General features: G+C 36.2%; 1 protein-coding gene across 1 annotated transcript; it reads right to left on the bottom strand.

The window, feature by feature from the left end:
- Positions 1–206: 206 nt before the first annotated feature.
- Positions 207–1,785, bottom strand: LOC145054123 (allene oxide synthase 3-like). Its single transcript, XM_079002257.1, has one exon. The coding sequence runs from the start codon at positions 1,780–1,782 to the stop codon at positions 343–345; it is 1,440 nt and encodes a 479-aa protein (XP_078858383.1). The 5' UTR covers positions 1,783–1,785; the 3' UTR covers positions 207–342.
- Between the last annotated feature and the right edge of the window lie 13,512 nt (positions 1,786–15,297).

Genomic DNA, 15,297 nt, shown 5'->3' with positions numbered 1-15,297 from the left:
TTTTCTTATTGAACTTCATAAGAGAGAAAGTGACACACAGGTCACGTACACAGCTAATCTATTTAAACAAAAACTTACACAAAAATAGGAACTAACTTCCAGCTAGAGACCAGGACTGCATAGCCTACATGACTTTGATTTATTCTTGCTAACTATTAAAACGTGCATAAATAAATAAAACTTAATAAAGCTTACTAAACTCAGAATTATAATAACAGAATTAGGATATTAACTTAAAACTTCAGGAAGTCGTGGCTCACGTGGATTAATACAAGACCAAATATATATATAAAATATGGCACACGATATTAAAATAATAAAATGCATGAAAGCAAATAACAATTAGGTGGCCTTTCTAAACGATGCAATCGTGATGGACGCCCCAAGTGCAGAAAGTTTCCCGATCTCCACCGTAAACGTATCGTATCGGAGAAAAAGCTCCACCAACATCAGCCTGCAGCACAGCACCACCAGGTCCTTACCCGGACATTGTTTGTTGTCTGCCGACGGTTGTTCCGTCTCTCTAGCATTCGACCAGTACACATAATTTATCAGCTTCTCTCCCTCTCCGACGAACCTATCGGCAACGAAATCCTCTGGATTCTCAAACACCTTCGGATCCTTGGTGGCGAACGGCTGATATCCGAAGATAATCTCTCCTTTCTTAATCTGAAATGCAGCGTCGTGGCTCTCCACCACAATGTCTTCCCTGGCCTTGGCGTACTGAAACGGAACCGGTGGATTGATTCTCAATGTTTCATAAACGACGGATTTAGTTAACGGCATCTTCTCCAAAGCGGAGAAAGTGATGTCTCCTTCTTCCTTCACGACGGCTCTGATTTCTTCAGCAAGGCGGCGGTGTAAATCCTCTCCGCCTGATCCGATCCACCTGATTAGTGTCGGAAACAGAACCTTCATGCCGCCGAACGCGTTAAAACCTGCCAGAAACACCAAATTATGGCAAGCTTCCTCTCTTTTCATACCCAAGGTTTCAGCTTCGTCCAGTAACGACGACGCGGAATCATAAACAGCATTGTATAGCTGCTTGTATCCAGATTTAATCAGGAGAAACGGCAACCGAACTGTGTGGATGATGTCGTCAATGAAATTCGGTTTAATCCCTGCTGTTCCTAACGGAGCTAGCTGAAGAGCTAACCACGTGGCGATGGTTCCAGGACCTTTCGACTTGAGCTCCGTCTCAGACGGAAGAACTCCGGTGACAAGCTTGAACACAAAGTCAAATGCCATATTATCACTGTGATTATTAAAATCAGCGGATTTCTTCTCTGAGATCTCATTTTCGAGATTCTCAAAGAGCTCCGCTAAGCTTGTCCGGAGATATGGAATAAACTTCTTGTGTGAAGAAGCAAGGAACGACAGGAAGAACGTCTTTAGAGCATGGTGGTTAGATTCAGTGGTGTCGAGGAAAGCGCAGACTCGGTAACCACCGAAGAAGGAGGTGGAAGGCATGTAGGTGCCATCGAGAATGTCTCTCTTTTCGACTTTGTCATTGTCAAAGAGGATGGTGAAGCTTTTGGAATCAAGAACAGCGACGACTTTGGGACTGGAGGAGATGAATGGCCCCGGCGGCATGTTGGTGCGGAAGACTGTGGAGTTGTATTTCTGGATTCTGGATTTGAAGAACTCATTCTCGCCTTGGTTGTAAAAGTAGTCGTAGCGATCCTTGATCGGACCGATGAACGGCAGCCCATAGCTGCCGGGGATTTCTCGCAAGGAGAGTTCCAATGAGGATGTAGGGTGGTCGGAAGAAGATGGAGTCATTGGTGAAAATGGTACATATTATCATATAATAAAACTCGTAAGATTTATAGAATAATAAAAATTACAGTTTCCATATTTTAATAAATTGGTGAATAGCACTAAAGGAAAATAAGGAAAATTTCAATCAAGTTAATATTTTCGTTTTTCAGCAAGTCAATATTTTATTTTTATGTATGTTTTTATATATATCTTTCTTTCCCATCTAAAACAACATATAAAAATTAAAAAAGAAAAAAAAAACTCTATGTTTAAATTGTTGGTTCAGTTTTTTATTATTTTTAAATTTTTAATGATATATATATATATATATATATATATATATATATATATATATATATATATATATATTAAAAGCTAATGTATTTGTTTAACTTTTTATTTATATATGAACAATTATTATAAAATATTAATTGTGAAGGCTTTGTTTCGTCTATTTTCTACTACAATCAAAGATAATAATCTATAAGTTTAAATAAAAGATGAATATGTTTTTGAAAGTTATGCATCTAAAGGTTATAGAAATTGGGTCGCCGTTGACGGAAACTAGTTGATTACCCTATGAAGACCTAACAATTCATATATTCGTGTCATTTTTACGTGTCAGACATAAATTTGAAACGACATGTATACACGAAAAAAATAAGTTTTATCTTAATTTTCAAGATTTATTCCTATCATGTCGTATCACACACAAATTTTTGTGTTTATGTTTCGAATTGTCAGGTACACCCCCCTTGTGATGCAACACAAAATCATAAAAGAGTTGGAGAAATTTCATAAAGAAACTGGTATTAATTTTGTAAAACAAACGGAAAGTTGTATCAAATTTATAATAAGGAAAAACGGAGGGCAAATTATCAAAAAAGAACTTTGTACGAAATTTGTAATATAAATTGAAATCTGTGAGAAAGTTGTAAAATATTAAAGATGGAGGGAGCATGGGACATAACCGATAAATTAATAAAAAGAGAAAATTGAGAAAAGGGGATTTGAACCCTACAAATCTGCAAAACTACCCAACGGCCAACGACTCGACTACACGACAATTACATTTAATATTTCTATATTGTTTTTTTAAATACTAAATTATTATGTTTTTAGAATTGTTAGTAATAAATAATAAATTTCTATGATTGTTAGTAATAGATTATTACTTTCGATAAGAGATTGAGAAATCTAACCATTTATTTAGTTTACAGTTAAGTAACCTTTTTTCAAAGCAATCATGCTCCGAATGGACATTTCGGATTAGACAAAAACGAGTCAAACATGTAACCTATATCATACTATATTACAAAAGAAGATTTTTTTTTTTTTTTTTCACTATATTCATTTGAAACTCTCATGCATTTTATTTTCACAACATTAATTTGAAACTCCCATGACTTTTCAATTTCTTTATGATAATTATTATAAGTTGCTTAACTGCAGAGTTCTTATAAGGAATGCTTAGTTCTCCTTCCCAGCCGATGTGTCTCCTTCCTAGCCGAAAGTGGGTTAGATATGATCCCACATCGGCTGGGAAGGAGAACTAAGCATTCCTTATAAGGGGTGTGGATACCTTCCCTGTCACAACGCGTTTTAAAGCCGTCAGGGCAGCAGATCCCATAAGAACTCTGCAGTTAAGCGTGCTCGGGCGGCAGTAGTACCAGGATGGGTGACCCCCTGGGAAGTCCTCGTGCCGAGTTGCCCAAAGCGGACAATATTGTGATACGTGCTAGAGGGGGATGTTACAAATGGTATCAGAGCTAGGGCACGGGTCGATGTGTTCAACGGGGACGTCGAACCCTATAATGGGGGTGAAAGTGGGTTAGATCTGATCCCACATCGGCTGTGAAGGAGAACTAAGCATTCCTTATAAGGGGTGTGGATACCTTCCCTATCACAACGCATTTTAAAGCCGTGAGGGCAACAGATCCTATAAGAACTCTGCAGTTAAGCGTGCTCGGGCGGGAGTAGTACCAGGATGGGTGACCCCCTGGGAAGTCCTCGTGCCGAGTTGCCCAAAGCGGACAATATTGTGAACTGTCTGACCACATCTGAAACAACCTGAACCCACAACTCAATTCCGAAAGTTATGTCTATCCAAAGGGCCTTGATTTGCTCATCCAGAAGCTCCATAATCCCCCCTTGATGGTACCAAAAATCATAGGGGTGACCTCCCTGATATCGTGAGTGACCTCAAAAGTGATAAACTCGCACAACTACTCATCAATGGGTTTGAAACCAGTGCCCGAACCATATCCAGAAGCTCATCCTCGAGTGGACACCATGATCAACACATACTGAAATAAAAACATACAAACGATCAGAAAAAATATCGGGAAAACTCCCTCTTTACAAGATCCTTAGAAGTTCCAAGACCGTTCTTGTCTTAAATACACATCTTGTGATTTTAGTAGTACGGGCCCAATACTACCTTTTGTTGGATTATTTTTCTAAGCCCATAATTTTAATTGGTATATAAATGAATTGATAGTAGCATAGTCCTTTTGGGTTGCCCTCAAACCTAGCATATCTGATTAAGAATTAATCAAAAATTAATCAGAATTAATTGGCTTAATTAAAAGTATAGGGGTTAAAGTGTAATTATTCAATAGTTGAACAAGAGGCATTCTAGAACCTTCCTAGTGCCTTGGACGATTTTAGGAGGACATTTAGGGTTCTAGAATTATCCTTGTAGGATAATCAGGACACCAGATAATTGCCAATTCAAGATAATATTATTATATTGGTTTTAAGGTTATCCATGGTTTCTATGTTGCACTATATAAGAACCCCTAAGCCTTGCATTTTTTTTCCATTCCTTCTTAAAATGAGATAGCTAAAATTCTACTCTTCTTTCCCCTCTCTCTATAGTCTTCCTTCTTGTTAGCTTGGGTATGAACCATTAATGGCACAACAATTGTGGTTCTTGCTTCCGAGAGATCTACAAGTGAAGGATTCTTGTTATTTACTATAATAATAACAAGGTATATAAACCTAAACCCTTTTATGGTTTTTGAAATATAATTAGGGTTTCTAGGGTTTCTTATTTGATGTTCTTAGTTATAGGTTCAATAGTGAAAACATAGATCCTTTGGTTGCATGTGAACTTAAGGGTTTTAAGTTTATTTGTTTTACCTATTTCCTATCAGTGGTATCAGAGCGTTTGGTTTGTTTTCAATTGAATGTCTATAAATGTTGAATTTGATCAGTTAGGGTTTATAGAAATTAAACCCTAAAAGCCAAGAATTTCGACTAGGGTTAGGGTTTTTCGAAACTCTAGCCCTTTCCCCTTGATTTCAAAATTTAGGATTAGGGTTTTTGAAACCTAGTATTATGAAAAGTTTTAAAATACACCTTATACTATATGTAAAATTAAAAGTTTAATAATTACTATATATATAAGACTATGTCAGTCAAATCGCTGGTACGCCTCATTCACAAAGCCATACTATAAGGGGAGTTTAAGGAAGCGGCTTATAAAATGACCGTCATTGGGTATCCATTCTTACCCACTTCTCTCTTGTATGGTGGGAAGTCGCTAGCCGAACGGATTTGATAGGTCAACTAAATCTCATTAAAAGTATAATGTTATTAAAAAGTACCAGGGCCTTTTTATTTAAAATCCCAAATCTAGTTACTTTAGAAAAAATGTGAATTAAAATCCCAAATCTAGTTACTTTAGAAAAAAAATGTGAATTAGTATGCTAACCCATGAAATTGCTCATTACACTTTATAAGTCATTAGTGGAGCGTGTGTGATTAACCAACACACTAATAGGAACTAATAAAGAGTTGTAATGGGTATCTAATAAATTATCAGTGTTGATGGAGCATGTGTGGTTTACGAGCACATCAATTGGGATGATAAATGATAATGAGGTTACCAAGCATATTTGCATGGTTATTTATATCTTGTTTGTGATCAGCGACATCCGTTTTCTAAGTTGTGAAATATATAGTTGGGTCCTAGCCTTAATATTTTATTTTGGGTTACTGTATTAAGGATTATTCTTATCTAACTTAAATTACCTTGTTTTTATAGATGTCTACTCCAATTGATGCTTCTGCTTACTCCTCCTCCAACCATCATAACTTCTCCTTACTCACTATCTGCTCCAAAGTCATATTGGATAGTACCAATTACAATGATTGGATACGTAATATAAAGATGGCTCTTTGATTCGAGAACAAAGAGTATGTCCTCAAGAAAGAACTTATTGAAGTCGATGAGGCCAAAGCTATTCCTGAAGAATACGCCTCCTACAAAAATCATTACGATGATGCAACAAAAGTTGTTTGAATCATGGTCGCCACTATGACCCCTAAGTTGTAGCGATTTTATGAGGACTACTGGCATTAAGAGATGATGAAGGACCTTATGGAAAAGATTCATAAGTGAGCTCGTCAAGAAAAGTATGAATTGGTCAAATCCCTCATGGCATACAAGATGAAAGACGGAGAATCTGTATGTAGCCACATGGAAAGAATGCACCGATACATTGAACACCTTGTTAGGATAAATGTGCATTTTGATGAGGAGTTAGCCATTGACATGATCTTGAACTCCTTACCTAGATGTTATGATCAGTTTATCTTAGTTTATCATTTGAAAAAACACTAAGACCACCTTGGCTCAATTGCACAACCTACTATAGACTACTGAGGCAGGAATGAAGAGTAAGAACTCAAACCGTAATCCTGCTAGTGCTCCCGTTTTGACCATTGATCAAGCAAAGGGGAAGAACAAGAAAGGTCCTCCTAAATAGAATTGGAAAGGAAAATCTCATGTTGGGTCGTCAAGCAATGGACCCAAAGGAAAATCTAGTTCTGACATTCTTCACACTTTTGATCCCAAAGAGGCCACTTTCTTTTACTTTAATGACAAGGGGCATTGGAAACGAAGTTGCCCAAAGTATCTGCAAGATATCAGGGATGGCAAGCTGAAGCCATCTTTTGTAGGTATATACACTATTTCATCTAATAACTCATCATCTTCTAGTTCTTGGGTCCTTGATACAAGATGTGGTTTTCACATTTGTTGTAATTTGCTGGGTCTAAGAAAAAGTGAGGAGGTGGAGTACGGAAGAATGAACCTGATCATCGAGAATATGCGATATTCTCCTGTTACCAAGATTGGAGTTTATAGTCTAGTGTTTAGTAGTGGTGTTAGTTTGGATTTAACAAATTTTTGCTACTCGTCAGAAATAACACGTTACATTATTTCATTCCATGCATTATTCATACAAGGTTTTAGATATTCTTTTGATGATTTGAATGGTTCTATTTCAGTTTATAAAAATGGTGTTTTGTATTTGAAGCTTTACCTTGTAATGGTGTTTATGAAACTGTGACGTATGTTAACAATTTAGGCAATAATGTATTTCATATTCATTCGTCTAATAGGGTAGACAAAGTGTTCTTGTGGAGTTACCATCTTGGACACGTTAACAAGAAACACATCGCCCAACTCCAAAAGGATGGAGTGTTTGAATCATTTGACTTAAGGTCAGATGATACATTCGACACTTCTCTTTTGGGAAAGATAACGAAATCACCTTTCATAGGATCTTGTGAAGGAGGTGAAGGCTTATTGGATCTCATACATAGTGATGTGTGTGGACCCTTCAGATCATCGACAATGGATGCTAATCGATTCTATTTGACTTTTATAGATGATTATAGCAGATATGGTTATATCTACTTAATCAAGCATAAGTCAGGATCCTTTGAAAAGTTCCAAGATTTTAGACATGAAGTCGAGAATCAATTAGGCAAGAAGATAAATATTCTTAGATCTGATACAGGCGTAAAGTATCTTAGTATCGAGTTTAACAACTATCTAAAGGAATGTGGAATAGTTTCACAATTAACTCCTCTAAGGACACCACAGTTGAATGGTGTGGCTTAGAGGCGTAATCAGACCTTGTTAGAGAAGGTTCATTTCATGATGAGTCTTGCTTCTCTTCCTATTCACTTCTAGGGGTATGTCTTAAAGGCAACCACCCACATCCTCAATCTTGTCCCTAAAAAGAAGGATGCCAAAACACCACATGAGATGTGGACGGGGAAAGTTCCCCCATTAGCACATATCAAAGTCTGGGGTTGTCAAGCTTTCATGAGATGAGAGACTTATCAAAAGCTAGCAACTAGAAGTGAGAAGTGTATTTTCATTGGTTACCCAAAACAGTCATTTAGATATTTGTTCTAAAAACCTAATGAGAACGTGCTCTTTATAGCACGAAGAAGAGTCTTTTGAGAGAGAGAGAGAGAGAGAGAGAGAGAGAGAGAGATCATATTCAAAGAGGACAGTAGGAGTACCATTGATATGGAAGAAATTCAAGAGTCAACTGGTGAAGGAACCATAGATGATACGGGCACTTAACAAGAGGAAGAGGTTCCTATTGAACCGACAGACAAGTCATTACCTCTTAGGCGTTACAGTAAAATTAGCATGCCACCTGATTTCTATGGCTTCCATATTAATATAGATGGTGACACATTTGTCAGTAAGAGGACACCGATAAATTTGGATAAGCCGACTAGCTACAAGGAAGTAATGGACGGCCCTAAGGCTGCTAAGTGGAAAGAGGCAATGGACAGCGAGAGAAAGTCCATGTATGACAACCAAGTTTGGAATTTGGTTGACAATGTACCAGGTCAAAAGATAGTTGGGTGCCAATGGATCAAGAAGAAGACCGAAATATATGGAAAGGTAAACACCTTCAAGGCTCGATTGGTTGCAAATGGATTCATTCAAACCCCAGGGGTTGACTATGATAAGACCTTCTCAACAATAGCCAAGAAAAAAAACTATTAGGATAATGCTCGACATAGCTTCCTTTCATGACTATGAAATTTGGCAGATGGATGTCAAAATCTCTTTCCTTAATGAGAAGTTGGTTGAAGATGTTTACTGGAGTCAACTAGAGGGTTTTATAGATGTAAAGTTTCCAAATAGAGTGTGTAATCTTGATAATTCCATCTATGGATTGAAACAAGCATATTTCATATGTAATCTCTGCTTCCATGAGAAAGTCAAAGAGTTTGGTTTCTTTAGGAGTGAAGATGAGTCTTGTGTGTATATCAAGGCTAGTGGGAGTATATTGACTTTTCTGGTGTTGTATGTCGATGACATACTACTCATGGGAAACAACATTCCAACTTTGCAAGAAGTTAAGTCTTGGCTTGGAAAGTGTTTTGCCATGAAATACCTTGGAGAAGCAGTCTAGATTCTAGGGATAAGAATCTTGAGAGATAGAAAGAAGAGACTAATTGGACTTAGTTAAAGTACATACTTAGATAAAGTACTAAAGAGGTTTAGTATGGAAAATTCCATGAAAGGCGAGCTACCTATCTAGAGCAATACCAAATTAAGTAAAAGTCAAAGCCATAGCATAAATGAAGGAATAGCTTATATGAGTCGGATACCTTACGCTTTGGCTGTAGGGTCGATCATGTATGCTATGACATGTACTCACCCTGATGTGTCCTTTGCCATGAGCATGGTCAGTTGTTACGAGGGAAATCCCGGTAAAGCTCATTGGACATCATTTAACAACATTTTCAAGTATTTATGGAGGATGAAGGACATGATTCTAGTCCTTGGTGGCAGTGATACATTGAGAGTGAGTGGGTACATTGACACCAACTTTCACACAGATAGACACAACTTTCATTCTCAGTCGGGTTGGGTGTTCATTTTATACGGTGGAGCAGTAACTTGGAAGAGTTCCAAAAGAGGACATGGTGGCTTATTCAACTTGAGAATAAGAGTACATAGCTACAAGTGAAGCATCAAAGGAGACAACTTGGGTGAAAAGCTTCATCTATGATCTAGAAGTTGTCCCGACCATTCAGGAGCTAATGGAACTTTTCTGTGATAATTAAGGAGCGATTTACTTGACTAAGGAACCAAGAGATCATGGAAAGTCTAGGCACATTAACAAAAAGTAATGTTACCTCATACATAGGGTAGAAAGTCACCTCATCGTAAAGAGGGTATCATTAGAAGAGAATCCTGTCGATCCGTTGACAAAGGCTCTGAGTAGGGTCAAGCATAGTCAGCATGCTAGGAGCATTGGTTTGAGAGATGATAATAGTTTTAGTAGTTAGATAACTTGTTTGAAACTTGTAAAATAATAAATATAATTTATTTTTGGTGATTAGATAATGGAGATTTATTTATGAGTTTGTTTACTGCCTTTTGTCAATTGTTTATTTTTGGTTTTGCATGTTTTACTTTCCGAATAATGTGATTATTCAAATTCCACAGTTAGTCGTACATTTGGAAGTAGGTAGTGAATTAAGACTGACATGAATTGGATTGTACATTGACTAAGGGAGTTAGACATAACAATAGTACTACTATAATGTTCATGAGTACCTAGAAATGGAGATTTAAGTGTTGGATAAACCCATGCTTAAAGAATTACTTCATGGATTCCATGGTGAGTAATTCTGAGACGATAATATCTTATGATCTTGAAACGAATATATATGAGTTGTACAAGTCGGTTGTACATCGATAATTCGTAAATGCATCAGTAACTTGATGTTATAAAACGTATTGTCATGCATGATTTGATGAGTAAAAGATGCAAGCATATGAGTCAAATTTTATTCGTTCCTTTTGCCCTAACGGGAAAAGCGATATCTTTAGGCCCATTATTAATTTAGTGTTGACTTATAGTGTTGGGCCCAGCCAAGACTAAATTAATGTGTTCGATTAGAAGTCTTATATTGTCACAAATCAGAAATCGGGAGACAAAGTCTTGGATAATGAGATGGATTCTATTCCATGTATCATGTATGACTGATATCTTCCAGAATGGAGGATTATATGATCACTCATCTTAGGACATGTTTTTGACTGGGTCAGAGTTCAATAGTGACTTTTGGAAGCTACAATTTGCTGATTGATTCAGAAGTTATACTAGCAATTATATTTATAGACCTATCCAAGTGGGAGACTGTTGGATTAGGTGTCTAAGCCCATACCGATAATTGGTATATACTTGAATTGATAGTAGCACAGTCCTTTTAGGTTGCCCTCAAACTTAGCAATTGGACATGATGACTTTTAGAGAGAGAGAGAGGTTAATTTATTATGTGATAATAAATTGAAATAAATAGTTTATCAATATATTATGAGAATAATATATTAATTAGAAATAATAATATTTAATTAAGAATTAACCAGAATTAATTTTGGGATTAATTGAATTAATTAAAAGTACAAGGGTTATAGTGTAATTGTTCAACAGTTGAACAAGAGACATTATATAACCCTCCTAGAGCCTTTGAAGGTTTTAGGGTTCTAGAATTATCCTTGGAGAATAATCAAGAAAATGGATAATTACCGATTCAAGATAATATTATTATATTGGTTTTAGGGTTATCTAGGGTTTCCAGGTTATACTATATAAAAACCCCTAATCTTTGCATTTTCGGTCACTCATTCTTAAAAAGAGATACCCGAAATTATACTCTTATCTCTCCTGTCTCTATAGTCTCCCCTCTTGCTAGCTTGGGTGTGAACCATTAGAGGCACGACAATTATGGTGCTTGCTTCCAAGAGATCTACAAGTGAAGGATTCTTGTTATTTACTATAATAACAACAAGGCATGTAAACCTAAACCCTTTTATGATTCTTGAAATATAATTAGGGTTTCTATGGTTTCTTATTTGATGTTCTTAGTTATAGGTTCAATAGTGAAAACATAGATCCTTAGGTTGCATGAGAACTTAAGGGTTTTAAGTTTATTTGTTTTATCTATTTCCCATCACCTTCCACACCTATCTGCACTTTCCTCAAGAAACATCCCGAACTCTCTAAGTTTCCACACTAAATCCATACGCACCAACCATATGCTAAATAACATACATATCCCATTATGACATGTCCTAGACTCCACTAGGAATTCTCAACTCAACCATCCTTTAATACCAAGAACCTCAATGAACACCCCTGGTTGCCTTATGCATGCAAGTTGTACACAAAATATGATCACATACACTATCGAATAATGATTCTACCCTAAATCCACAACCAAACAAGGAACAAGAAATGAGGCTAAACCGATCATTATAGGGCTATATGAAGCTAATCGTATACAACTTTTTAAGCATACACTTAGAAAATAACTAAGTCGATATCAATCCCATGTAGCACATAGCACCCAATCCTCCTAGGTTATAAGGCATCACACAAATCAAGAAATTCTAACATATGATTCTGGAAGGTATCCTTAGCCCTATTCTAGTATGCATTTCAAATATCATGCATACTAATCATAAAATATAGGTATGGGTATTTTGGGAACCACTTACTTAAGCTCGACTTATTGCATACATCGCACCCCTTTTACTTGGTGAAAATCTTTTTAGAAATTAAGTTTTCTTTTGAAAAGATTATCATTTCCTCAGTTTGAGTTCTGACACACCTGGGAGTGTTCCTGAATCCCTCAAACCAAAGCTATGATACTAACTTGTAATGATCCCAAAAAAAAAACTGATAAAATTTTACATTTTTTAAACTCGTAGATTCATTCACATAATATCTCCAAGTCAATCACCAAATACCATATCAGAACACCAAAGTTCAATTAAAAAGTGTTGAAATCATGAGGGGAGGATGTTGTATTATCACGTCGGGCCCTTCCCTTTCATATCGGATATACCTGAAACCATGAACATAAACTGTAAGCACACGGCTTAGTGAGTTCCCTAAAATACTACATACCAAACATACAATTGGGCCTAAACCTGGGGTATATTCCAACACAATAAACACTTATGGGCCTAGCCTAGGGGCTCAGTCTTGGGGTTTCTTCCAACCTATCATATACTCATGGGCCTAACCCTGGGGTTCTTTCTAACCCAATCATAAAATAAGGGGCCCAGTCATGGGTTTTATTTCAACCTAACATGCAAGCACATAAGAGTCATATATAAGCTAGTATTCCACATAAACAATCTAGTGGGTCTGTATTGGTACCCTCGACCCATAAGCAAAGTGAGAAGACTCACCTCTAACTGAAGATAAATGAATCACACACTCCAGTTGCTGCTAACACGACACCTCACACTAATCATAATTCAATAACAAACCTAATTAATAATCAGGGTTTAACCCATAGTTAATGGTCCAAATCATATTTAATCTTACCAATGGAAAAAGACCATTTTGTGCTTTCCATGCATGACCCAAGATACAAGGTCCAAAATCCATAACAACCCAAGGCCCAAAAACGGCCCAAGTGGGTTTTCTGGGAGTACGCCCAACATACTACCTATTAGACCCAACATACTACCTTGACATGGAAGTATTAAGGGACAGCAACCGAATACACCCAAAGTACCCTTTAGAAGTCTAAATTCTCTATTTAGGTCTTAATGCTTTAAGAATTAATGTCAAAACTTCAGATCTAAGCCTAATGAACGTCTAAAGTCATGAAATTGTAACCTTTATGCCCTTGCATGGCAAAAGGAAGCTTAAAACCAAAACCCTAACTTATATTACCATTTAAAACTCCATAACTCTTGCATGGATGAAAACTAAGGACCAAGCTTGCATTTTTATGACACTAAACATTCTAAAATGCTTGAAAGGACAACTTAAATGTTCTGGAGTAGACAATACTCATGAAACCAAGGTTTTGGGACTAAAAGGTCATAACTTGCAAGCTAACAAGATCTAGAAAGGCAAACATCAAGATTTGAGCTTTATACCTACTGACGATGCATAAAGATGAGTAAATGCTAGATCCAAGAGATTGAGTGTAACACCACAACTCCAAGGGTCTTCCCTTACCACCAAGAACACCAAAATGTCACTAAAAAGCTTCAAAACTCTCACACAAGAATTAAGGTTTCAAGATGGAGGCTAAGATAGATGGAGGCTGGAGGTAAGGATAGGTTTAAGGCCATAAAGTCTTTTAAATAGGGTCCAAACCCTAAAATTTAGGGTTTGCCATTTGCATGAGTACGCCCAACGTACGAGACGAAACACAAAACCATTTTTAATGACCTACTCCCGTCGTACCTGTCACGTACGCCCAACGTGGGGACCAACTTTGCATACTTTTTAAGAATCAAGCTAAACATGTACATACCTAGAACACTGGTGTTACAAACCATTCTGGATTTTGAAATTCTAAAGGTTGTTCTATCTGCATTTCAAATAGAGTTTTGACCATGGATGTATCAAACCAGGTGAGTTCTACTCTTAATTTTTACTACCATTTGAAACTACATACATTTATATGTATTCCGGAATCCGTAGATCATGTTCGAAATACGAAGAACAACTTTGGAATATGTATTTTTTTTAAACATATATAGAGCAATATAAATATCTTAAAATGTGTCGAGGAACAGTTGTTTTAATCCGGAAAGAATGCTACTAATATATCCGAAATGGTAGTATACCTCCGGAATACGAAGATCAATTCCGAAATGATGTTTCAGAATGACATTCTGAAATAAAAATTGATTTTTTTGTCAGATATTGTTTAATAACCCATATTAGTCTGAAGACCAATTCACATGGATGTTATTAAAAAAGTGGGTTTTACGGATAAAAAAATTGAATTCCATTTACAGGAGCTATCAGAATTGTGTCTGATAAAAATAAAATCGAATTACAAAAAATCTTAATAAACATTTTCTTTTATTTTTATGGTAATGTATTAAAGCTATTGTTAAAAATTTGTTTTGCAGATAAAAAACCAAGATGTTGGGTTGGAAAAAATAAATAAAAAATAAACCACCAAAGGCACCTATAAAACTAAGAAAGAAATAAGAAAGGGTGTTAAAACTTAAATTGAAAGCAGATAGAACTTTGAATGATGGGACAGGAGCAGGTTTAGACAAACTTGTTATTATAGTATAGTTGCAAATTAATAATTTTTGTCATGGATACGTTTTAGCAAGTTCGTTTTAATTTTGGATACGTTTGTTCAAGTTCGTTTTTAATGCATATTTTAATATATTTTAATTTAGTCTCCAACATCCAGTGACTCGATCAATGAGGATGCATTGCCAATAGAATATGAAATACTACGTTTTGAAGACGAGCAACGTCGTCTTGTTGATACGATTGCGTTAAAAATGATTTGTGGTTATCAATGTGTGAAACAAGGAATGGTAATACCGAAAATCCCATATCGCCTTCTACGGTCGAGGAGCATAGAAAACTAGCATTATATAATATGAAAATGCTCCTCATTACAATGTATGAAGATATAAGATGGTTTGTGAACACAATGGACATCATTGAAGAAGCACGTAGGACAAGTGCAAAAATAGAAGAACGAGTCCAAATGACTGATAATAGGTTCAACATAATTGAGACCTAAATGGAATTGTTTGAAAATCATGTTGACACTGTTAGTTTTGTACGTCCCAAATATTTACCACCAAAAATTTCATTTTCATAATAATAAAACCATCAATCAAACACGTTTATATACCATAAAGGAAAATCATAGTATATTAATCAAACATCACAAATGCATCAGAGTCAA

Source organism: Lactuca serriola, chromosome 5 (assembly GCF_051521515.1).
Source record: "Lactuca serriola cultivar US96UC23 chromosome 5, Lser_US96UC23_V15, whole genome shotgun sequence".
Taxonomy (NCBI): Eukaryota; Viridiplantae; Streptophyta; class Magnoliopsida; order Asterales; family Asteraceae; genus Lactuca; species Lactuca serriola.
This window is presented reverse-complemented; position numbering and strand designations above follow the sequence as displayed.

Bases quoted from the DNA above. Each gene is read 5' to 3' on its own strand.
- LOC145054123 (XM_079002257.1), bottom strand. From the start codon at position 1,782: ATGACTCCATCTTCTTCCGACCACCCTACATCCTCATTGGAACTCTCC.